This window comes from Falco cherrug, chromosome 13 (genome assembly GCF_023634085.1).
Source record: "Falco cherrug isolate bFalChe1 chromosome 13, bFalChe1.pri, whole genome shotgun sequence".
Lineage (NCBI taxonomy): Eukaryota > Metazoa > Chordata > Aves > Falconiformes > Falconidae > Falco > Falco cherrug.
Window position 1 is genome coordinate 8,365,048 of NC_073709.1, and position 26,543 is coordinate 8,391,590.

The window sequence follows — 26,543 nt, forward strand, 5'->3', positions numbered from 1 at the left end:
CATTGGGATTTCATGAAGGAAGGATTCAACTCTCTTTTTATTCATTTACTGAGAAATAAGTGTCAGCACTGTGAAAGCAGTTCAGTCTGAAATAACCGACCTGGGCAATGTTGCTTACAGAAAACAAATTTTGTAGCATAGAATAGTTCCCACATTATTCTTAGGTCAAGAATGAAGACTCTCTGGTTCTTCATACAGGAATTTAGATTACGTAAAACACACAAGAAAAAAATGATTGCTTTAAATTTAAATTGGATTACATTCAAGAGAAGTTCATGCCCCATCCTGCTGTCTTTACTTACAGGAATAGTATTTATAAATATATAGTAAAGCATGTCAATATTCTTGATTGGAACTTATTTTACTAACAAATGACTTCATTAGCAAGTATTGTTCGTGTCTTCAAAATATTCCCATTGCTAAAAATCCTCAAGCATACATTTGCAGGAGGGATAGAAGTGGAGGGAGAGCTCTCCGAACTAAAACCAGCTGAAAAAATAAAGGGGTTTTGGCTGATATTGAAAGACCAGAGCATGTCTACCAAAACCTGAAAAGGTGGCTCTCTACTAGTGGGTCTCAGAGGACAGACACAATGCCTGTTTCCTGAACAGCTCTACAAAATGCTTGGGTACACCATCTGCCTGAGACATCTAGCTTTGAACACTGACCACTTGGACATACCATTTACACAAAAGTGTAAAAGTTCCTTGTGGGTAGAGTTTCCTTATTTTACAATGCCTAATCTCAGAGGCTTCACAATGCACCAACTCCTAACTCCCCACCGGAGGCATCACCAGAAGCCACCTACCACTGCTGAACATGCCTTTTGGGAGGACTGTCCCTCTTAATCTGGCATTGCCACTGTGTTATAAACCCTGCTGGGCCAGATGTGCTCAGCGTTTTGACTTGTACAGCCCCAGCTCAGTTTTATCACGGGCTTTGCCCTGTGGTCCTTGTCATGCTGCAGCTTCATAAGCAACAGTGCCTCTTGCTCCTGGTCTGCTGAGAGCTGAGTCTGAGTGAGTCATCTCTGTGATGCTCTGGAGGCAGCACTGCTGATAGTTGCTTGTCCTTGGGACAAGCTGTGCTCTCATATAGAGGACTGGAAAAGCAGATTGTCTCATCTGAAACCCAGAATTTCTCTGGATTTATGCTCAGGTGAATAAATGCAGATCTGCCTAAAGAAATGAGAGTCTTATGATGGTAGTTGGAAGGCAAATGCTGTTTTTTTATTATGTAAAATATGTATATTTTAATGTTTAGAAGAATCAGGTTGGCTGTCACTATTCATCCACTGCAACGAATATTTTATTCCTTCACTTTGGTATGGTTCTTTATAAAGCCTCTAGTCTGAAAGGCTCAAAGCCAGCCCATGTAGGTCCCAGCAATGGCAGAAATAGGTTTAGGGATTTAAATGAAAAAAAGAACTGGAGCTTTCATTGTTAGGCAGTGAGGCAAAATCCTTCTGCCCTCAGCCATGTAATGGTTTGCTCCCTGCTTGAAATCTGGAGCTGTAGGATATTGGCAGGGAGACTGTGGGAACATCCAAGCACAATTCCAGGGAAATCCTCTGTTTGCTGAATGCTTTGACTTGCTGATGACCAACCTGTGATTGCTTTTAAATGTCAGCTATTAATTTTTTTTCCTGAGTTTATTCTTGCCATTTCTGTTGGTAGTACATGAAATGCTCTTGTTGCAGCTCACTCATCATCCAGCAGCTGAGCAAGTGGGTTAGTTTTCTTTCAACACATTCCGTAGCCAAAGAAACCTCTTGGCCGTGCTGTACGTAGACCTTCACATGTGATCCTCAGTCTACTTAGCTCCCGGTGTGCTTTTGTGCTTTAGATGAATATAAGGCAGTCTAGTTTTCTACTTTTGTTTTTGGTTTTTTGAGTCCTGTTTTCTCCAGTAAAAAATCTCCTGTGCTACAACAGTAAATGTACCCTCTTCCCATCAGCAGTAGTTGTACCTGCATACCTTAGAGATCTGTGCATTAAATATAAAGGGTTTCAATAGGAATCCCCCATGCACCTCTGTGTTGCAAAAAGCACCCATGCACCTCTGTGTTGCAAAAAGCACATCAGCTTCCCGGTAGCTGAGGCCAAGAATAGTCAATTGTCATTTATTTTATGTACATGATCAAATTTAATCTCATGTTTTATTGTACAGCAGAGCTCTGTAAACTGCATGTAACCCCACTGGACTTACCCAGCTCGTCTTTCCCAAACCTTTCGCCTACAGATTGTATCACAGCCTATTTCGATATGTCCATCTCCCTTAATGAGAACATGAACTGCAGCAGGGAAAAGGGAGAGCTTTTGCAAAATGTTTTAAGTTCTGACCTTTCAGAGCCATCACCTGTGGGTTGATGAGATTCAGCCAGTAATGATGCAACTGTAAGACCCAGGGAAGGGGCAACATTCCCACAAGGAACTGGAAAACTTGCTACTCTCAAGCACAAATTGAAAGGAAAAGGTTAGAAGCCAAACCAGACCATCTTGTGAGCCCTTGCAGGCCTTAATTCCTTCAAAAGCATGTGCAAACTGAATAAAAAGAACTAGCTAAATAAAAATCCCCACACAGAGAGAAAGATTTTGATCCTCTGTTAAAACAGTTTGAGCGGAAAGGATTTTGCAGCCTCTCTGTTAATCTGCTGATCACATGGTTGAAAGTGATGCCCTTGGGGCACTATCTAGCCTGTTGTTGAATTGATTGGTCAACAAAAAAAGAAAGGAGGAAAAAAAATAGAAGTTGTGCTCTTATATTAGTACAGCTAAATCCTCGCCTGCAAGTCTGGGTAATCTTTACTGGAGGAGCATGCTGGGTTTTTTTTTCATCAGCCTATGAAGGCTGAAACGGACTTCAGAAGGAAGAAAGGTTTCTAAATCAGCCTCATGAGCCTGTAATAAATAATGAGGAGTTCTCATACCCTGCACCAGGGAAAGCCAGTGTGCATGTGTGCCCTTGGCCTCTTCGAATTCATATTACTGATTCCTGGGAAATGAGTAGCAGCCAGGAATTAGTTGTAGGTGTGAGTCAGAAAGCAGCAGTGGCCTTTGAAAATGAGTGAATAAGTTTTGCATATCTGTGGGGTGCTATTATGCATTCCTGTGGCTAATATAATTTACTTAGCCTAGAAACATCAGATGTTTTCAGTTTTTGACTTGTATGCATACATCTTAAACAGTCATTCCCAGTTTATTGGTTTTGGTATAAATATTCACCAGTAATAAATAGTAGATATGACACTAGGATCTTCCCATTTAATCTCCCAGTTGTGCCCAGTGAAGGGAGCAGCCAGACCCCCCCCTCATCTGAATGGCATCTGCAATACTGCAGCTTTTTGGGAGTGGGTCTGGGCTGCTCAAGGGTCCAGCTTCACTTCAAGGGGATGAGCTGTTTAACAGCAGCAGAATTTTTTGTCATTGACTCTATAGAAGAGCCTTGAAATAATAAAATTTAGATCTGTAAAAGGTTTATTGATTTAAAATTGGGTTCCCAGGCCTTTTAGCATACAAACTGCATTTAAAAAATATATTCTGCTGTGTCTTTATATTGTGCCAGCTGCATTTTACGTACTCGTGTCTATCTGTGTATCACCTACATACAAACAGGGAATGAGGGTACTTAAAAACTAAGTAGGGTCCTTTCTTTTTATAATGTGGCTGTAGCTATTTCTTTTTCTTTCTTGAAGGGAATTAAAATTTTCAAAGCTCATGGACTTTCTTCAGCTTTAACTTCTGCTTCCAGAATTTAAGTTCCCAGTGGAGACTACAGCACAAAGGAGAGTGGAGCCAGGGGTAGGGCCGGGCTGTCCTGGATGTAGCAGAAAATAAACCCCAAGCTACAAGGGTTGCTGTTGATCTGCAAAACACAAGATGTCCTTGGGGGTAACGCAGCACCCTCAGAAATGTCAACCTTATTTTTTGTTCTTTGCTTACTCATTATTAAAGCTCTTCTGCCCTAGAGAAAATCCATTTGTAGTAGTGGGGAGGTGCAGATGGTCTCCTGAACTCTTCAGACACATTTTGGATAGCAGTTCTTTGAGCTGATGGGGCTTTGACTCAGGCCTATGATCTCTCGTGCCCTTTCTATTTTACTTATGGTGTTGCATTTCCACATGATAGTGCCCTCACCAGAAATGGCTGCACACACAAAGGAAAAACCTCAAGTTGGCAAGCTCCCTTCCTTCTTGCTTCCTGCTGTGTGATATAATGAACAGAAGGATGGACAGACAGACAGGCTGATACATGGATTTATGGATAACGAAATGGTTTCTTTAAAGATAAGGCTCTTTACTTGAAAAAGAAAAGAACATAAATAATGACTGATAACCAGGACTCTCAAAGACAATGACATCTTCCCTTTAACAAATTTTTTGCTGTCCCTCATAGCTGAAAAAATTGCCCTTCTTCAGCTAAAATTCCATTCTACGAATAACACCATCAGCCCAGTTTCATAATGCTTATATTTTGTCAGCTGCTGATTTGACTCTGGTGACTAAGTTAAAGAAGATTTCTGCTAAAAATCTATCAGTCTATTGGTTGAAACATAGCCACACTTTTACCATCAGGTAGAAATGAAAGGAAAAGATGAAAATTATAAACACAATGAACTGCTTTGTTTACCACAAATACGTGTTAATAGGGCAAAGTTTACTATTTACATTCCTAATACCCTCATGATTGCAGCATATAGAATTTTACTCTCCTATTAATATGTTTACATGTAGCAATACCTACATTAATTGTTTTTCATTCATTTCTATTAAGGTCATAGCTGCATAGGCCAGAATCTACACTAACCAACTCTTGCTAGAAGAAGCTGTTCTTTGGCATCATGCATTTGCCTCGGTGCCCGCAGAGATGCACTGAAAGCCAGTGAAAACTGCCCGCAAAAGCCACAGTGAAGTCACAGCCCTTTGGCCCAGCAGCCAAGCATGTGCATGCTTCACTGGCAAAGCACTTACAAGGTGTCAGCGGTACCATGAGGGTAAAAAGAGCATAAAACTAAGACTGAATGCTGAGAAGAAGTGAAGGAGTGGGGCTTGTGCAGCACTCAGCTCAACAAATACAGTTATCAAGTCCTGTTCAGCATAGGAAAAGTAAGTCCTTACTGGAGTAATAGAGCTCAAGGGAAGGAGTAGGTGTAAGTGGACTGCAAAGGAATCTTGCAAACACAAACCATGCAGAAAGAAGTGAATTGTCTGCCTGAGTCTGCTGGCAGCCCATAACAAACACCATCAGGGGAACACCTTATTCCTGTCTATTGCTTTGAAATGACAGCTATGACAATATTGATGCTGATGGTGTTAATTATGCCACTGCCAATCTTTTAAAATAAAATACTGAGTTACTGTTCTTTCACCACAAAAATCTTCTTCCATATTTTCCTGTGTGCCAAAATCATCAGCCATTCCATACTCAACTTGTAAAAGTGCTTGTTATATTCACAGCTTGCCTCACCCAGTCCTAAGAGCATCAGGAATAGTAAAGAAGGAATAGCACCAATTTTTAACATAGAAATGAAAAATTTCACTGCTGTTTTAATGACTGAGTTATTCATTGTTCCATTCCATTAATAATAACAATAATTAAAAAAAACAACTTTCAAATTGAAAAAAAGTTACCACAAAATTTCCCCCTGACTTGCAGACTTCCACAGAATGCAGCAGAAATTAGCTCCACTTTGTGACAGATGCCAATGCAAATGTGCTCTCTTTTCTTCCTCTAATTCTTGTGGGTTTCTTTTTTATCATCCATTTAGCCTAAAAAAAGTCTTTCTCCAGTTTGTGGGTTTCCTTTTCATCATCCATTTAGCCTACAAAAATCTGTCTTCACTTGTCTGCCTTCTTGGATCATTACAAGAAATTTGAGGGTGATCTCTACTGGCTTGCATTTTCTGCCATGATTTGATCTGCATGTCACGTGTGTGTAACTTCTGACACAATGCCATTTTGCACTGACTTTGCAAAGGCAGAGAAGACTTAGAAAGGGTTGAGGCACTGTGGAGTGAACAACTACTCATGTTTAATTCTCTCTTGCAGAAGCTCAGTTTGCTTTCTCTGTTGCTATCGGGTTGGCTCCTCTTGATTTATGCAGGTACAGAGGGGAGACCCTTCACCCACAAACACAAACCAACAGCAGCCAGTTGGTTGCCACCACACCGATGTATAAGGCATCCGCACTGGCAGGACTAAGAGCAAAAGAATGAGCAGACAGTGCTGATTTACTGTAATTTTCTCATGCTGCATTACCTGTTACGTAGCTGAAGCGCTCCTGACTCACAGACACTAATTGCAGCACTAGGGGGTAGTTAATAGGCGCAGACACAGTTCATCTTCTGTATTACAGTGACTTTATAAAGCTGAATCAGATTGATTCAGTCTCTGTGTGACAGACGTGAGCAAACAGGCTGTTGCTAACTGCCCACTGACTTCCCAGGCTATAACCAACCCCTTTCCTGCAGCCCACTGAAAGTAGATGTCTCATACTACCTGCAAAACTTCAGCACCTCATAGCTGTGGTCCATGAGCAACTCTAAACAGTAAGGAAAAGGAGCAATATCTCTTTGCTGCAGATGGGTGTTGAACATCTTTGGTTCTATGAGCCAAGAGGGGATGCAGGTCCCATTCTGCTTCCCAGGAAATCTGTGCTTGCCTTTGCCCCACACCGGTTTCCCAAACATTGCCCAGGTTTGACTTCTGCCCTAACCCCATAAGATCATTTTGGCTTGGGACACTCAGAAGAGGTGACAATTAATTTAAACCAGATGTGGAAGAGGCTTGGATATGTATATGGAGGCAGGGAGCTGGCCCAGGAGCTCTGTGCAGTCTTGAGAAGACTGTGCAGAGTAAACAGTTTCCTTCTACTAACCTAGGAATAACAAATACAACAGGCTTCATGCAGCCTGGTGGAAATGCCCTGTATGCTCCCCAGGAAAATCTTACACACAGTTTTCTTATACTTTGCTGTCTCCTGAATCCTTTCGTAAATGTTTCAATAATTCCATTTTATATTTATATTCCATCTATCTATCTATGCATCCATCCATCCATCCATCTATTCATCTAAGAGAAACAGAAGGGGGCAGGTAGCCTCAGGAAAACCTGGCAAGAAATCATTTAAGATGCCAAGCACTCCTGGTTTATGTTTTTTCACAGATTCACACACACATGCTCTGCTGTTCACCCTTCGCACACTGCTGGTACCTACTAGGATGTTGCTGGCTGGTAGCCCCACCTGCAAGCCTCACTCTGATAATGGCAGCAGGGAAACTTCCTCCAACTGGAAATGGGGCATGACATTCACCCCTAGCTTCTAAAACTGACCATTAATCAGATTTAGTGGCTTAGGAGCAACATAAAGAAACTCAGGTTGGAATATAATCAAAGAGAAGAGAGGCTGACTGCTTGTCAGTGCTGCAGTGACGGTGAGTGAATATTTTGAGGAAGATCTGATTGAATTCAGGGTGTGAGTTTCACTGGAAATCATGACATAGTCAGAAATCTCATCCTCCAGCTAAGCAGATACCTTTTGTTTTTCTTCAAGATTCTGGCCATAGAATGTAAATAGCTTTGTCATGAGTCAAGACATTTTCTTTAATCCTCTCTACTAATACCTGGATTTCTTGTCCTGACCCACCAAGATCCAGCTATGCAAATGGCAAGTGAGGTTGTGGGATATTTTTGAGCAGGTATCTCCTGAAGGGACGGGGAAGCACTAAGCCCTTCGAGCAAAGCCTGTATCCTCATTTAAAATACCTTGTGATGTGCCAGCCACTCTTTTCCAGAGAAGACTAATTCAAACTGGAACTGGCATAACCAACTGCTGCTAGGATGATGAGGGTAGTAAAGAGTCAATCTACCAAGAAAGGACTAACAGAGTCTGATCTTTCACATCATAAGAAGTGCTAAGAAAAGTTATGACTGCTGTTTACGTACCTCAGAGAGAGAGAAGGAGAGAGTAAGGAAGGAGAGAAATTTTTTGTCACAGGACAAGAGTGGCACAGGAACAAGCTGCTATCTTCCAGCTGTGAATTAATTTGTGCTAGAAGTGAAATATTTTCTGCTTACTGAAAAAGTAAGGGTCTGGACTCAGACCTAGTGGGAATGCAATGAACTTGGGGAATCATAGGACATAGCCTGCTGGATTATAAATGAAGCTGTATGAGGCAGCTACCTGTAATAACAGGGAATTAGACTGGTCCAGGTTTCTGTTCGGTGCTCTCTGCACTGCCAGCAGGTCCCTCCAGATGAGGTGCCCGCTCCTGGTAAGAGGGTTTCTTTCTTCACCCTCCACCACACTGGCTAGTTGCTCTCCCAGACAGACAAAACAAACATTTTTGCCTGAAATGTTTTTCAGTTGCTGTTTGGGGAATAAAATAAAAAAAAGGAAAAATGTGTGGGTACATAGCTGTAGAAGCGACTGCAAAGAGATAACACATTGAAAGGTTTATTTTTGAAAGCAGTTTTGTTAGCAGTAAAATGGATAGAAAGCCAAGTTGTTATTACTCTGAAGTGAAATTGTTACAAAATGGCTCCTCTGTGCTTTTATTTTTTCCAGTGCAGGAGCCTGATAAAGTGACATGCACATGTTGGAGCCTCATAAAACAGCAGTGTTGTCTGACAACTGACAGGACAACAATGACTTGCTTTGTGTTGGGACGGGGTGGCTCCAGGCATTTCTTTTATGACTGCCTGTTATTCTCTGAGATCTCAACGGCAACTTTTTCCACCTGCCATCGCCCCTGGCTGCAGCGCCTGGGGGGATGTGTGGGATGTATTGCTCATAACCTCACTACTTGCAGAAACCAGAGGCGTGGAGCGGTTGCATCAACACAACTTGTCTGCTGCACTGCAACTGTGTATATGCATGATCACACTCGTTTACTCGCTAATGATCAGGGGTTCGCCAGGGGTAGAGATGCCCACATCTACAAAAAGAAGTAATTCCCCCTGGCAGCACATTTACGTTGCCTGATTGCATTCACACTAAGATTCATTTTATTGCACTTTTTGTTATTATAGCAACACAAGCCATATGAAAACTGCTTTCCAATTATTTTTCCAACACATTCAGCAAATAGTCAGGAGTCATAATTTTGTTTAATTATACTCTAACATCTTCCTTTTGGCCTCTGACTGGAGTTCTCATTCCAGGTAGGTATGGGTTCTGACACAGAGATGCAGAGTGAGAATATGACACCATGCTCACTAGCGTTTATCCAAAAGTCCCTGTTGTCTTGCACCACAAACATCTCCAAACCAAGTGCTAGTCCATGCCCTGCAACACCTGCAATTTAAGCAGGGAAAAAAAACCCAAACCCCCAAAAAAGAAAATAGGAAGGAAAAGAAAATTTTTATCTGTATTGCATAGGTGGGAGACAGATTCAGTTGTTAAACATGGACAAGCAGTCCCATCAGAGGGTATCCAAGACATCTGCACGACGCTGACAGATACAGCCAGCAGCAGGATACCAAATACCTACAGCATCTCACATAGCTCTAGAGACCTATCTTCAGGCAACGCAAGCAAGCCCTGAGAGTAAAATAAGTTGTCTAAGGCAATGCAAGAAGACAGTGACAAACTAGGAATTACTTGCTTCTCCTGAATTCAGATTTGCAAGACCTCAGTGCTTGTCTTTTCTGAAGCCACTCCCAGACAAGCCCTCATCAGTAGGCATTTTTCTTTACTGAATAGCAAGCAAAAACGAGAGTGAAATCAGTTATCACTGTACTCTGCTAGCCTGCGCTCTGGAGCTGGGCCCAAAGGCTTGCAAGCAGCACTCTGTAGGACAGCAACAGAAGAAAGCTGAGGTGTCTGTGCCACAGGTTAATGCTAACATACCCTACGGAAACAAAGAGGCAGCTGTTTGGCTTAATCAGTAACACAAACATAACAAAGGTGTTTCATTAGAAATGAGAACTTTGCTGAAAATAAATCTTCTGAATAAATTACATCCAAGCAATAGGCTGTGCTGCAGAATGATATAAAAAGAAGACTTTCCTCAAGATTTTATTTCAGAGCTATTTAAAATTTAAATCTAAATAACAACTTTGAGTAATTTTTCATTGTTACATTTTATGCAATAGCAAAAAATCTTTAAATAGGATTCTTCATTACAAAATTAGCTGTTTTGTTCTCCAAGTGCTTTCAGATCAATTAAAATACAATAAGAGCAAAAGCAGGAATTGTTTCTGTTATAGACAGTATTAATTGTGGTGAGCTCTGGGTGAAATGGAGATGACAGAAGTCGAAACTCAGAAGAGTTAAGAGCTTGTGAGGGACATTGCTGAGAGCCCACAATCTATAAAAACTATGCTCCCAACTCCTTTTAATTTCTCACCTGCTGTTGTTTGTCACACTGACTGTGGGCAGCACACACATGCCTTTCTTGGCTTTCTGTTTGGATCTGCCTTTGAACTTACATGCTCAACACAGTTTCAGGGGGACCCCGCTGGTGTCAGCAGCACACACAGAGGTATTGGTATCTAAGCACCCGTTTGCAGCAGGTTCTCACTGCTGATGTCATTCCATTCCCTACTGATGTTAGTAGGCAGTTTCTGGTCTAGACTGAGCTTGGCAGTTAATGCCAGTGCAGTTCTTATAACCTAGCTGCAAAAACCTTGTTTAGAGAAGGCTGGTGAAGGTGGTGAAAGACATGGCCAGTGTGCTGGGCAGCTGAGCTCTTGATAACACCTCCAGGGGGTAGTGATAGCTGTCAGAAAGGTGCAGCAGGGAAAAGGCTGTGCATCAGGAAAAAGGGATTTATTGACGGAAAGATCCTTGTTGGAAGCTCCAGAACTGCCTCATGCCTGGCCCCATTGTGGCTGAACATGCCTTGCACAGCACTCAGGGAGCCAACTGAATGGCCGCAAGGCAAACTGGGGAGCAAAGATGACCCCCTTCATCTGTAGCTGAACTTCACCTCCCCCTTTAACAGCATATGTTTTCTTTCTACCTACAACCAGACTAAAAAATGAAAGGAAAAGAGCTGCAATGCAACTTCCAGCTTTAAATGGCTCAACATCCATCCTGAGATGCTTGATCCAAGTTTCTCTCTAGGTTTTCTGCACTTCTACTAATGCCACACCACTGCGGTAGTGCTCTTCCTATCCTACAAGAAAGAAGCATTGTGTGGTATTGACCAGCTCTGACTTTTTAAGTAGAATACGCCAATGCAGTCATCCTCTGGCTACAAATATCCATGGGAAGAATAGATGTGTCCTTTAATAACAGAGAGAGTGCTTAAAAAAGAACATTTTATTGCACTGTTGCCTTCACCACAGTAAATTGCAGCATTTTTATTTTCCTGTATTTATTTCATTGAAGTGTTTATATCACTGTGAAGCAAATATTTGCTTTCAAAGGTCACTCATTGTATCTCTCTTCCTCTGGGGAGATATGCAGGTCTCTCTTAGACTTCACTATAACCCCATAAGGATATATAATGTTCTTGCTATGAGATTCTTTATTGCATCTGAGCACTACTAAAACAGCAGATGTAGAATTCAAAGTATAATAGGCTACGCATTTCCATTAGCCAGTCTTTCTTTGTATTTTTCTTTAACTCCTAGTCTGTTGTACTTTTGTACAAGCGCTGGCATAACATATAAGACTGGCTCAAAAGGAATTTGATGTAAGTTGCTCAAGTCCCTGAAGTTCCTTGCAAAACTAGAAGACGCAGAGCACATCTTGGTACATGACGTACACAGTTTTTGGTAGCAACATTTGGGCTTCTGTCTCCTTTTAAGAGAGCACCGTGTATGTTTATGTGTGAACGCAGAGGATTTCCTTTCCCTTTTCTGAAATGGAAAACCCAAGGTCCTTGTGAAAATTTGAGCTTGCATTTGTATATACAATTACTGCAAGCGTAAACACAAATTGACTGAGTGTGTGCTAGTGGCTATAGCTTCTGTAGCAACTTTTTTTTTTAATCAAAGTTTTAGTTCTAAAGAGCTTAACATATTACATCACAATTTTAGTTTTCTGATCTGTCATCTCTGCAGTGACTATAGACAAAACAAAATGTAGTTTATGTTGAAAGTACAGAGCACATTTTGGAGAGTTTATTTCCAGTTAGGTTAGAGGTTCCTAAGGCAATTACAGAATTTTGATCCTTGGTTCAAATTAGCTTGAATGAGAACAGAATGAAAACTATTAGCTACTATCAAAAATAGAAATTCCACAAGGAATTTATTATCCAGAGTTCTTATATAGTATCTTTGGCCTGTACTCATTCTAATAAAACAAGAACAGGTTTCAGTGGGTCCATGACAAACCAATACCTTCTGCTTGTGAAAGTCTGTCCAGTAATAAGTGAGATGAAATCTGTTATGGTTTACCTTGTCTTGGCCATTCCTGTAATCATTCAGTTTCAATGTTTTAGTACATCAAGAGGACTATATATAGGTGTTCCTAAGAAACACCATAGGGGGAAAGCTGTTAATTGGTACTGCAGAGAAATCATTCCCTTTAAAACAAATCTGCTTCCTACAGGATTTTATTGACAAGAGGGCTTGTTGTTGAAAATTCATGACACTGGAATGGAATTTCAGCCTAAATGGGACTTTGCAAGGAAAATCCTATCTCTAATCTGCCCTATTCCACATTTTAAACTGCAAAATCTGCAAAAAAAATAAACCCATTCCCAGCCATCTGCAAAATGTTTATCATACTGTGTGCAAATCAGTAACCTTTATTGATTCTTGTGCACAGTTTTCTATTAAATAAGGTTGAATCAGCACTGCTGCAGGGCACTTTCGTTTATGACTAAAACTTGATGTAAAATGACTTGTACGGAAGAATGCTTTTTGCTGTTTCTCAATTCATTCTAAGTACTTTACAAATACCAAACAATCTCAATAAACCTGTCAAGTTTGGTCACTTGCTACAAAACATCTTTCTGGTTACAACCTCTGACATTTTTTTAGCTTGATGCAAAATAGGATGCATCTGTCACTAGGATGCCAACTGATGGTTCTAACTAACCAAGAAGGATAGCACTAAAGAAAAATAACGAAGTTTCTCCACTTTGTTTCTTTTTCGAATGACACAATGCCACCACTGGTTCATGATCGTAAATTCATAAGTAAAAGATCAAAGGTCAGGCTGGAATCTACTTGAGAACTGAATGATCTGTGCAATTTTTATTATCTGCAGTGACTGACAAACAGACTGTTATTATTCATTATTGTCAGTAGAAGCACTCACCTCACCTTCATTCGCTTTCAGGTCTGTAATCCTTCAGCTCACATTGGATATGCCTAGAGACTGAACCAAATCCCCTGTTAGCATCCCATCCTCTCACTGATGCATCACCTCCCACTTCACAGCTAGTAAAATGCTACTAGATAGACACAACATCGAACCGGTTTCCTGCCCCTCACAGCTATATGTATTTACCAATTAGATCAGTCCCAAAGTCATGTCTAAATTTTCCTGATTTTTGCTAAAGCTCAGTGCTGCTTTTCTGCCAGCACAAGTGTAGCAAGGGATCCAGGCAGTGGAGAATATTTTAGCCAGATATTCTTAGGTCCACAGACTTAATCCTGGTATTCTGTCACAGAGGCTCTGCCAGAAATATTTAAATGCTGAGTTTTGCCTTGATCTGCTAAAAACCACAGTTTGTGAAGCAGTGACCAGTGCTACTGCCAGCCTGCCAAGTGGGACAGGAGTTTGGAGAGCAGTTCTTTACCAAAATAACTTCTTTTTATTCCAGCTGAGCATGCTCCATTACTGATCAGGAGCAGTGTCTTCCTGGAGCTGTGAAAGGGCAACACAAGTGCAGCAGCATGGTGGGAAGGTTGGGGTGGCCTTGAGAGTATCCCCACATTTCTACATGCCCTTCAGGAGGAGACCAATTCCTGGGTCATCTTTTCATTCTAAACCTCATAGTGTGCCATTTTTTGTAAAGCTTATTTACTGCTGTTTGTGAGCATCCTTGAAGTGTCTGATATCAGTCTGAATATTAGCCATGAAATTAAGCTCTGTTTGCACCAGCTGGGGCTGCAGATGAGTTTCTTAAGCTTGGTCCTTTGCACCGCTGTGACCATGCAGCTGGCAGAACTGGGTGGGCTTCTCCAGTGTACATTTGGGTTCCTAAACATTGTATGACCCATCACAAAATGTCAGTTTCCCTTTGACAAGGATGTGGCAATGTGCTCAGTGATGAAAGTAGGATGCTGTGCCAGTAGCTGCGGGGCTGACTCTTCGAGATGGATTTCTTTCTGCTGTAGCTTCAAAGAGGAAAAGCAACCATGAGTGAGGGCACAGCTAATGTGAAAGCATGAAGGTCACATATTCCCTCTTAGATAAGAAAAAAAAGCAAATCCATTGCTGAAGCTGCAGAGAAAAAGCAAGGAGCTGTCTGCTTTCCTTATACATTTCTAAGCAAACAGGGCATGATCCAGGAAATATCCCTGCCACACAGCTGTACCTGTCCAGCCCATACTTCTGATGGAGAGCACTGTCAAAGTGAGGAACAGATTAATCTCTGAAGGATTATAACTTCCATTTAAACAGAGCTATTATTGCTAAAATTTTAAAGCCAAGCTCTGCCCTGACTTATCTTTTTTCATAAAGTCTACATGTATCGCAAAGACAGGACAGAAAATAGCCCCTGGGATTTTGCCTTCTTAGAGCAGCTTTGGTGAAAGGGGCTGCTTTTGTCCTCTTTCTGTAATTGAGCATGATGGCATGTGCTTTATGGCTGTTTATTTGCAGTCCCCCACAGCTTCCCCACCTCCTCTGCACCTGGGATTAGGTTTTCCTGCAATGAACAGATCTAACATTCAGTGTGCAGTAATTTGCAATGTGCCATGCTTGAATCAAGTAAAGAAATAAACCAGTGTTGTTGTTATAAAGACCTGACAGATGGTAGGAGGACCCGCCTTTCTTAATCAAGTCATGCTTAGTAATCAGAGCTAGCTCAAATTTATAACAAAAAGAAACCTACCCAAATGAGGATTAATGGGCTACATCCTGATCTCTGGTTAGGATGAGCTCAGTGGCGTTGTTCTGTATTGAGAGGGATAACAAAGACCAGAATCTGACCTGCTTTGGAGAGAAGTTGAAAATACCAGTTAGGTCCTGCCATCACTTCCCCTGAAATGAAGGATTCTCCCAGTAGACGACTTCTTGCAGTCTAGTTGTAAATATTATTACAGAGTTTGAACTATAGCATGGTGGACAAATCATTAGCCAACAAAAATCCACAAAGTTTCATTGTCTTTAATTTCATTGCACATGTATTAGCTAGGCATCCAGCCCTCCAAGCAATGCAGCTGAAACAGGACGCGAGGGGTTGACATGTAGCCTTGACCTTGACCTCCTTCACATTAAGGCTTTTAGTTCTAGAGAAGAATGAATGGGTCTCAAGACTGTTTCTGGTAGCAAGTAACACCTCCTGTGTCTCCAGTTTTGCTATGAATAGCATTTGAAAGATTAAGAAAAAAGGAAGGATTTTCCCAAAGAGCCTGACAAGGATACATCACGTTTTTTGAGAGTGATTAATAATACAGGAATAAAGCACCACCTTGAACAATCCTGTGTGGTCTCTACTATGTAGGAATTGCTATCTAGAATAAAAGAACTTGGGTGAGCATACTAGTGTAATAAAAGCACTTTTGTGGGACTGACATTTAAGCACAATTCACTTAGTCAGGGAGCCTAACCACACTGTTTCTTTTCCTTTTTGCTGTCTTCCAGGCTCACAAGCAGCTGAGCGCAAATCCTTGATCTGCAGCTTCCACAAACACACCCACAGCTAAAATGGCGGAAGACGCTGATATGCGCAATGAGTTGGAAGAAATGCAGCGGCGTGCCGACCAGCTTGCTGATGAAGTGAGACCAATAGCTAAACAGGAAACTTGGGGTTGGGTTTGGCGTGAGAGGCACATCCAGAAATAGGAGCTGATCCGGCAAAGGATTTCTAGAGCTGATTCTGTTTTCCATCAGCTTTACACTGAATGCAGAATTGGAAATTAAATGAGCCGGGGTAAAATTTAATGTCATGTTTAGTCTAGATTAAGGCATTTATTGATCTTGAGTTTGGTTTAGGTATTAGAGTCTGCATCAATTTGACTGTCCTCAGAGCAAAAAAAGCATCAATTTAATATTTTCTGAGGATTCCTTCAATTTGCCAAACGTATTAAATGTTAAAAGTCCGTCTTAGCTGAAAACCACAGACTTTATTTTTAAAGTGGAACACCAGCTGTTCCAAGCAGTACTGCCGCAGCGCGTGAGCAAGGGGAGTGCAAACCTTAGAGACTGCAGCTGCCTCGAGATGTGGTGGGAACTGCTGCATTAGCAAGCTGTAATGCAGAGCTGAAGATGAAGAGATCACCAGTACCCTGCTGATGGCCTGATTCTGAGGGAAGGCAAAGAGTGCAGGAAAAAAATACTGCCAGCATGAGCCTGAACATTAGTGTTGGAAGGTGTATCTTGCCAAATCTAAGTGTTTTTTCCTCTGTTTTTTTTCAGTCCCTGGAGAGCACCCGTCGAATGCTGCAGCTTGTTGAAGAGGTAAGGACTTGCATTTCGTTTGCACATCTGTTGTGAGCAAAAGTGATGGAGACTGACACTGGAAGTGGCATTTTTTTAACTCACATTGCTAGAGCATGGTCATGGCTTTATGTGCCGCTCCATCCCCCCTTATCCTCACCCCTCACAAGGATCATTCAAGACACTGTGCCCTAGTTGCAAATGTCACACGGCAGACGGACTGCTGAGGCACTGTTTTGCCCCTGTCTGAGCACCCATTGAGACAGGCTACTCGAGATAAACCAAGGGAACAGCCTCTGAAGGTGACATGTAGTCAGGGACAAGTAGCTGAGTTTGCTGCAGAGCTCCTGAAACCTCATGCTGGCACTGCTCTGACATCCTTCCCATAACACTGTGAGTGGGGAAGCTGAGAAAGGCCCTTGATCTGTTTGCCCTGTTATCCCTAAATACTTTCTTCTCTATAAACACTTGCAGCTATTGGTCACCATAGCATTTAAATGCCACTTCTTTATGTATCTCTGAAACATTAGTATTTCAAGGCTCATGAGATATCCTAGATTGACAGCTTTGGAAGAGGAAGTTAGCTGATTTTCCACAGTGCCAAGGAAGGGGACCTGGACTTGGTCCTCACAATTAATACAGCTTATACCTGCCTGGAGGGGTCACTCCCAGAAGGGAAAAAACAATTCAGTCAGGTGGCATTTCACCCTCTTCATAATAAAGGGTTTTAAAAGTTGGAGATTCCCAAACTCGGTTTAGTTCAGAGTGTTCAGCCATCAGGTGGTGGAAAACTTTGCTCCTGCCTGACAGGACACATTATTTTCAAACACCATGTGAGCCTTGGCTCTGGAGCTGGTGACATTTTTAATCAGGGTCATCAGCACTGACAGTCCCAGTACTCCTGACAACCAGAGGAGTCTCCAGCAGAGACAACGGGAAGAAAATTATATCAGGTCCCACGTTCAGGAACAAGCACAAGCTGAGCCGTAGGCTCCATGGTCCTGAAATCAATCACAATGGTGAGGATCAATGGAATCCAGTGGAAACAAAATTAAATTTCTGTGTACAGAGAGACAGAGAGATGGGTCATTGAGCATAGTCAGCATCACTTCTCCTCCACAAACACTTCAGATCTGAGCCCCCTGCAACGGAAACCTGCTCTTGTCTCATGAGTACAATCTGTTTCCTTTTTGATGCTCAATTCCCTGGACATGCCATTTCTGACCATCACTTTATGTGATGCAGCTCCTGCTGAAATCAATTCAATGACATGGAAGAGAGTCTCATACGGGTGCCTTCACAAACACAAGGCAGGAGAGCCTGCTGCCCCAAAATGCCTGTGATCTAAATAGACAAGGCAGATGATGAGTGGGAAGAAAGAGAGGTGCAGGAAAGGGAAGTGGTTTGCTCAGGGCCAAGCCATCAGTAAATATCAGCCCTGTCTCTCCTGAGTCGTATTTGTGTGACCTATGTACTGCTTGAGTCCTCCTAACATATTGAACCAGCATATTGTGAATGCCACTGGAATTTCAGTATTAAATCACAGCAAATGGCAAAGTGGGAAGAGAACTGGGACTGCTGAATTTACCAATTAATTTATGTAGGACTGTGGCGCTTCTTGGAAGGGCTCGGCATCTCTCTGGACCTGGCTTTTATTCAGATGCTACAATATCTTCCTGTCTAAATAGAGAAGTTTCTAAAACTGGCACTGAGTAGTCATGGGAATTCTAAAATGAGCTGAATATTATTTTTCCTAACGTGACTACAAAAGACCTTTAAAATTCTTCTGTGGTCTAAACAGCTGGTTGATTGCTCCGATCCCATTTCCTAGCTAGTTTTAAAAGAATGCAGCATTTAGGGAGTGAGAGATGTTATACTGAAAGGACAAATGGTGTCTTTGAAATCGAACTTGCACTGCTCTGATTTAATAGACCCCAAAAATCCAATTAGACTCTCTTGCTTAGCAGAACCTGTCTAGTCTGTAGAGATAGAAAATATTCTTCCTCAGTGAAAGAGTGTTTTTTATTCTGTTCTCTTGATACCACAAATCTGTTATTCCTTACTTAGGAAAAGAATGCCTCCATGTTTAAGCATTATTACTACATACATATTTATGGATTCCTGTCATGGTTGGCTCCACTCTGTTAGATATTAGGAAAATACAGAGTAAACAGACTGACTTGGCTCAACTCTAGAGACAGAAGAGTGCTGCAGGGAAACCCTATAGCTGTACAAGTCATCCTTAATGCTGAAATGTAGGTCATAGCCTGGGAGACAAAATCAATGTCCCCAAAGGACTGTGGCTTCCTTGCTTGAGAGGACTAGGTTGAGCTTGGAGACTAAGCCCTGGTGTTATTCCCAGGGAACGTTGGCAAGGAAAACCAAATCTGTTACTGTTTCTTGTTTTTATAAACCAGCTTTGCAAGAAGTTGATTTTGTTAGTCCTAGACCAATAGCGGAAGCAAGAAGAAGCAGTGAGTGGCTGTTGTAAAGTAGCCACTGCTTTGTGCCAAGGCAGCTGTATACTGGGATGGTAGACTACAAAACTCAGTTTGCTCTGTGGTGCGCAACATACCCATGCAACACAGTTACATCTACACTGACCAATGCTTACTTGAGCTACTCAGGTTACTCAGTGCTGTAAATACCTATATTTTATGGTGATGCTGTGCAATGTTTGGGCCAAAACATAAAATAGAAATGAACTGAGGCAGGAGAAGTGAAACTAAATACACAGTTTGCAGCTGACCTTCTTGTTCAAGCTTTTTACCTCTGAGCTGACTTCATGAAATGCAGAGTAACACATGAAAAGGAAAAGACATGAGTCTACTACCATCTTCCAGTGGAACCACCATGGTCTTTAAGTAAAATCAGTCACTGTAGGATGGAAAAATAGATGATTTATAGATATGAGGCAGCAAGGGAAAAAATGACAACTAGATCAGTACTGCAGAAAGCCCAGCAAGAAAGCACTCAGCGACACATACAGACAAATGGTCTGGTTTGTACATTTAAATCCAGACAGGACTGTTTTGTCCTCTCATGTGCTGGGGGTGACAGTCAAATTTACTAACATATCAAAGCTGAAATAGTAAGCTATAAAATGTTTTATAACCTCATGATGCTGCTCTACGCAGGACACTGAACACACAGTATGCCATTTTACTAACTTCCTTCATTTGTGATTGGGAAGTGAGTTTATCCCAACATTATTATCATAGTCAAATGTCCTTTAGTCTGAAGAATAAAAGAAAAAATATTCTATTACTTTAGAGTTTGGTCCAAAGCTTGTCAAAGCTAATTTGAAAAATCTCTTTGACACCATTAGCCATCGGAACAGTTCTGCTCAGAAAGAAATACACATCTGGCACAGGAGGATGCAATTCATAATTTTGGTCTCAAGGATTAGACCCCTTTGTCTATGTAAACCAGTGGAGTAGCACTGGAGGGTCATTGCAGTAGATGACCACCAGGCAAACAGGATTCAATGGCAGGGTCACAGATTTGTATCAGCTGAGGATCTGAACCACAGGGTGAATTAAGAGGCTGAGAAGTAACATGGCTTTTAAATCAGCTACGGAGAGACACTGAAGCATTAACAAGTTGACAGTGAATTTGGAGTGGGAGCTGAGGAAATGCATTACTATGGATGACTAAAAAATGTTTCTTTGATCACATGTTTGTCTTTAGGGTGTTGACACTTCTCTTTAATGTCTCTGGGAACTGTTAGCAATGTCAGCCTGTCCTGGTACATAATTGTCCATATTAATTTATTCAGAACAAACTCTATAATCCATATCGATTAAAGCAAAACTTTTTAGCAAAGTGGAAGTTTATGTGTTCTTCACATAACTGAGAGTGTAGATCTGTTTTTCAGGGTATCTTCTGAAATGCAGAAAAAGCGATTTCTAGAATTTGGATTCTCTATCAGATACATTATTCCCTTATACTGTTAGGAAGATCACCCCTTGGGCTAACCTAAAGTTGGAGTAGCTGGCTTTTGTAGCAGGCATGGATAGGATGCAACAAACTGTGTTCCTGGAGGGACTGATGGGCCCTTTGAGAAGTCATTCCAATTTTCTTCCTAGATTTATTCCCACCTTGGGAAATTAAGTGACATAACAACAATAAGAAGAAATGATATAGCAATGCATTTCCCCTCCAAAGCGCTGGGAATGTTTCATTGCTGACTTGCTCTGAGTGAAACCCTCACAAAAAAAAGGGTTTAAAAAGCTGTTACAGAAGATTGAGGATAAGGTAAATTAAAGCCTCCAAACGGGTTCCCAGTTATGCTCTTAAACTGGTTTCACTGAAGCATTGACAGACTTAGGTTATACAAGAGCTGAATTAAGCCCAGAGTTTTAAAATCATGTATTCCGTCTTTCTGATCAGTAGCTTTGCTAGTGATCCAGTGGGGAACCTGGGCACGTGGTTCATAGAAAGTACATTGAACCCAAACCAGTACGCCTTGTTGGTTTACCTAAACACTAGAGCTTAATGCTACTGAAAAGTTGAAGGGCATCAGCTTCCATAAACTTTAGGGGGTCTATATTCATGGTGCTGTTTCATCTAATGTGATTCATTTTTAAGTTGAAAGTGATGGTCTCCTGCTCTGAGTGGTTATCTTGTGTGCGAAGTTGGGCAGATCTTTGCAGAAAAATGGTTGGCGACCCACAGCAGTCTCCATGGAAATCAAAGTCTAGGAGGACACATTGGCTGACCTGCTTATTCCTAGAGTCAGGGCTGAGTATGTTCAAGGGCTGCATGGGAAAGATTATATATTTTACCATCTACAGTGTATCTGTTTCCTGGATAAACAGAGGAACTCCAGAGCTGTCAATTTAATGCCTCAACAAAAGCAATTCATGCTGTGCTATTTTCTTCTAAAGGACAAGAGTGTGAGATGTTTGCTGTACCACAGAAAAATCCGGTGGTCCAAATTCTCTCAAGTGCAACAAGAAGACAAGGGGAATAAGAAGTAATTCTGTAGAGAGAAGGCTGTTATAGTTTTAAGACCTGGATTAGAATGGCATGTACTGCATGAACTCTGTAGAGTCCTATGAAAGAGGCATTTTTCTTCTTTCTGGCCTGAACTACCCTAAGCAGCCCATTTTTAAAGAATCCTTATTTTGCTGCAAATTAAACAGATGATCACCTGTGCAAGGGCTGGTAGGTCTTAAGAAATTCCTCCCTTGCACAAGAAGAAAGAAAAAGAAAGAAAGAGAAAGAAAGAAAGAAAGAAAGAAAGAAAGAAAGAAAGAAAGAAAGAAAGAAAGAAAGAAAGAAAGAAAGAAAGAAAGAAAGAAAGAAAGAAAGAAAGAAAGAAAGAAAGAAAGAAAGAAAGGAAGAAAGAAAGAAAGAAAGAAAGAAAGACAGACTAATCCTGGTGACAGTGTACCATCAGCACACATTTCCATAACAAGACAGACCTTCTTAGTTCTACCTGTTTGTGGTTTCCCAGGTAGGATCTCACTGATGTAGGTGAGCACTGGATGTGGGTGGGAAGCCTTCCTGGGCCCTCAGGACAAGGCAAATCAAAGCATGGTCATCAGGTCCCTGCCCTGACCATGGCTTTTCTGGGAGCCTGTTATCAAGGTTTTATGACTGGTAGTTGTAAAACATATTCTTCTGGGCTGGCATTTTGCAAACACAGTCTTCGTCACCTTCTCTTACACACTTACTAAGCAACCAGTTTGAGTGTGTCTGCTCCCACTGAGATTAAGTGTCCTGTGATACTTTCAGTGCAGAAAATGCCAACATTGTCTGTGTTCAGGCCCCGCTTGTGTGGCACATATCTTCCTCTCTATTCCTTTAAATGAAGAGGGTTTGTAGTTCCCGGAGATGGCTCAGTCTGTTGTCACTGAGGGTCAGTTACTGAGTGTTTCTCTCCTACTCAGACATCTGGATGGTGAGCACATTTTTAGAACAGTTCTTATAGACATGTTTGGTTTTGAGCTATCTAAAACATCAGTCACAATGGAAATACTGAACTTCTAGGAAAGTCTAGACTGTTTCAAATGCACAAATGTGATTATTTTTTTAAAATTGGCTTTACATGGTTAATTTTTTGTGAAAAAGCTGAAAATCAATGCTTGAAAGAAGCTTGGAATAGGAGGAGATTGTCACTTGATGTCTGAATCACCTCTCATCTCTGTCAGTCAGCATCTTTTTATTAGCTTCAATATGATTAGACCTCAGATGCACACAAGTATATTCAATGCACACCCTTTAGTATTTTCACATTAGTATTAACACTGTGGCAGGCTGCTCTTAAGAGATAGAGTATTGGCTGATAAAAGTAAATGGCACCGATAGGTAAGTAAAAGAAAACTGTACCTCTTTCCCTCTGTGCAAAGATTTAATATAAGATACAACCCATAAAGTCTGATTGCTGAGTTCATCTCTCAGCATAGGTCTTACTCAGGTCACTGGACATCTTAGCTGCATAAAAGCAGTTTGCTCAGATGTTAAAAACTGCAGGAAAACAAGGTCAGAGGGTTAAGGAGCAGTAAACATTTTTCACCCTACTATGTTTGATTCACTGAGAGCCAACAACTATCACACCACCAATTGCAGGTTTCTGATTCCAGTATTTAGAAGGGTCCCGTGTCAGACTGCACTGTATTTAGTCAAACACAAGATGACTCAGGACCCAAGAAGCCTTCTTATGTTTGCATGAGGTATGTGTTTTTAAAATCCATGCACACCTTTGGGGGTAAGACATCCCTGGGTACCAAGAGCATAGAAAGAGCACAATAAAAAGCTATTGCACATCCAGTGCTTAGCAGATCTGACACCTGCCCCACAGAAAATGTAAGATAATTAAAGGCAGTTTCCTTACTTTAAATAGGCAAATCTAAGATCTTAGACCTTGAGTTTGTAAAGGTTGCAAAGCTGGCTGGGATTCGAGTAAATGCAGTATGAGCTTGAAGGGAGAGAGAGCAGCAGTTGGGTACCTGGCAGATAGCTGACCCAAGGGCAGTAGGGTGCAACAGACCGTGGGGAGAGGCAGGAGGCTTTTTGTCTCCACCTGGCAACTCACACAGGGTTTTTTTAAAACGAGGGAGAAAACCTGGCTGCACACATCTGACATTTTTCCCAGTTTCTACAGCGATGTAGACAGTAAAGACAAGAATGGCAGTGCAGGCAAAGAGAGGCAGATGAGGAGAGCGCAACAAGAGGCATCTCATATGTGTCTTGAATTGAGCACAATCCTCTTGAAGCAAAGCAGAGAAGCACCAGCTGCACTGGCCAGACAGCCCTCAAGTGTGGCAGAGTCAGGCTTGCAGCTGAGCCAATGTGGGCAGCCTGCTGCCAGCCTGCCTGGGAGCACCCTGCCAGCATGGACTGGGCAGCTGATGGCCAGAGGCTCCACTGCTCCCAGAAAAAGAGACAAGTGATGGCAGTCTGCAGGGCATTTGGAAGGAAGGATAATATTAAGTCCTTAATTTGCCTCAAGGAGAGGGAGGATGGCCTGAAAAGCAAGAGGGACGGTCAGGACCCCAGGTTTCTGTTCCTCACATTCCTTTGCAACTGTGGGCATCTCCCCTGCCCTCTGCAAAATCAACACCACCAACTTTATCTGCTTCACAGGGGTATGGATGGCTCTGTGTTCATTACAGTTCAATAAAGCTAAATTACTGCTGCACATGTCCAGGTAACTCCATGTTTGCAAACTGTCAGGTTACAGAGTGCTTACTTCACCTGTTATTGACATGCAACAGCCAGGAGATTGTTCATGCCATTAATTATTCACAGATGTTATCACTACTCCAAGCAGAATGCAACTAGTTTCCCCTTTGTAATTAAAAAGGAGCTAATCTGATCTGTGATGTAGCTTAGTATCACAGCATCCCAGAAACCTGAGACACCTGATCACACCCTAGAGTGATGATAATGCATGCAAAAACTGTTCTTGTGAAAGGTGCCCTGCTGCTAGTTCAGGCAGGTGGGAGCTCAGAATTGCTAGGCTTTGCTCAAACCCTGTATCTAGCAATGCTGATCGTAAGACTCCCACTAACCTGTGGGAGCAGGGGCAGATTCAGCATGTAGGTGTTTTAAAAACCTGACCTTCAAGCTTAATCCAAAGTTCAGTGTTGCTAAAGGTGTCTGTTGGCTGAAGTAAAACTTGGCTCAAACCCATATCTATTAGATCTCTGAGCCAAAAAGTGTGGCTTAATCTTATTAAATTTTAGCCCGATTTAAAATGGATTTCCTAAGTAGGTAAGCTTTCTGACTTCTGTGTTGCAAGGGCTATGTACAAACCACTATATCTCCTTCCCAAACATGTTTGTGTCATATCTGTTTTCCTTGGGAGTTTCTCCTGTGGGATGAACATACACATGCAATGTCAACACCCCCTTCTTCCCTTCTTCTGCTTCAGAGAACTTGGAGATGAACCCACTCTTTTTAGAAACTACTCATGTAAAATGATTATTTTAATCTCAAGGTCCAGGACTTCGTGTTTTCTGTGGCAGTTCAGTATCCCAGTGAATCCTGAAGGAATGATGGTACAATTGAGAGTACTTGGCTCCTTATACATTATCCAGGCACAGACTGTGCCACCAGCCCCTTATGACCTTGCCATTCCTTTCACTGTTTTTCTTTTGTCTTCCTATGTCCCGTACCTAGGGCTGAGTGTTCCCTCACTGATCTCTCTTTCTCTCTCTCTCTCTTTCTTCTCCCCGCCCCCCTCCTTACCTTGCTACCACTATTGGGATGTAGAGTAAAGATGCTGGTATCAGGACTTTGGTTATGTTGGATGAGCAAGGAGGTAAGTTCAGATTGCTTCAGTAAGGAAGTATAACCATTCTCAAAGTACTGTACTGACTGTGTGCAATCCTGAAAATGAGGGCCACAAAAGAGGTGTGGTTGTGCATGAGAACCCCAAAACCTCTTTGCCTTTAGCTTCATTGTCTGACAGAGGAATGTACAATAGCTGTGTAAGAGTCTGTACTACTTTTGATCTGTTTCCCGTTAATGTCAAAAAGAGCCGCAGGCTGAACTCATCCAAATCATCATTTTTTTCAGCAAGCTTGGGGTCAAGATCCAGCTGCATGATGAGAAGATTTGCCTACATAAGTGTAAAATCCAACATTATTTACGCAGGTGCTATGTAATTTTCTCACTTGTTTTAGCCACAAATGAAAGGCATGCAAGAAATACATCCCAAGAGAAGGCAAAACAGGCTTAGTCTGTGCAAAATTCAGTTGCTTTTTGAATAGAAATGTCAGTAAGGATAACGGGAATTTAAGATTAAAAGCTATGACATGATCAGCTCATTAGAATTGACCATATAGGATCTTTCAAGCCTAGACAAGTTCCTGTCTGTGGATGACAGTGACAAAGGCAGAGCTAGATATATCCAATACGTTCCAGGAAATTACATTTTTGCCCTTCATAATATTACAAAGAAGTATGGAGCTCCCCCTCTTCCCTGCCCCCCCTAAGCTAATAAGTCTTTGTTTGCTGCAGATCCACAGCATCAGCAAAATGGTGTCTCCAAAGCGGAGTTAAATCAACAGAGTCTTAATTTTTGCTACTCTATATCAAACCACTCCTCATAAAGTCCTTGTTATTATCTACTATGTGGCATGATACAAATCTGCATTAGGAAATGTTTTCTACAGAGGTAATGCTGTATTACTCATCAAGCCCAGGCAATTATTATAAGCAATGGTATGACATTGTTGGGAAATGGACTGAAGAACCTGACAGGCCCTTTTCATCTGTAATGTCTCTACCTCACTGGTGCTGAAATGAATGGAAAGTAGTAACAAGACCTAAACAGAAAGTATTTTCTCCTATTTGCTTTTTCTATGTATGTCTCATTCCTTCCCCCCCACCTCCCCCTTTAGGGAAAAGAATTTAATCTAACCAAATCTTGTCACATCAATTTATCTTGACAAGAAAAATATTACAGAGAATATTTGGTTGTCTTCAAATATATTTTTTTTCTGAACCGTAAAAGAACTATCACTGAATACAGAAAACCAGAAGTTACTTATGTTGAAACAAATATGGCACCTGTCTAAATAA

At 41.6% G+C, this 26,543-nt stretch overlaps 1 protein-coding gene across 3 annotated transcripts in view; it reads left to right on the forward strand.

Annotated features, from left to right (window-relative positions):
* Window positions 1-26,543, forward strand: part of SNAP25 (synaptosome associated protein 25) — a 66,272-nt gene that overhangs the window by 20,197 nt on the left and 19,532 nt on the right. For all 3 annotated transcript variants that reach the window (XM_055725979.1, XM_055725980.1, XM_055725978.1), the window contains 3 exons: window positions 15,711-15,845; window positions 16,485-16,526; window positions 25,230-25,278. In XM_055725979.1, coding sequence (XP_055581954.1) covers window positions 15,774-15,845; window positions 16,485-16,526; window positions 25,230-25,278 — 163 coding nt within the window. In that variant the 5' untranslated portion in view covers window positions 15,711-15,773. The remainder of the gene's footprint in view (window positions 1-15,710; window positions 15,846-16,484; window positions 16,527-25,229; window positions 25,279-26,543) is intronic.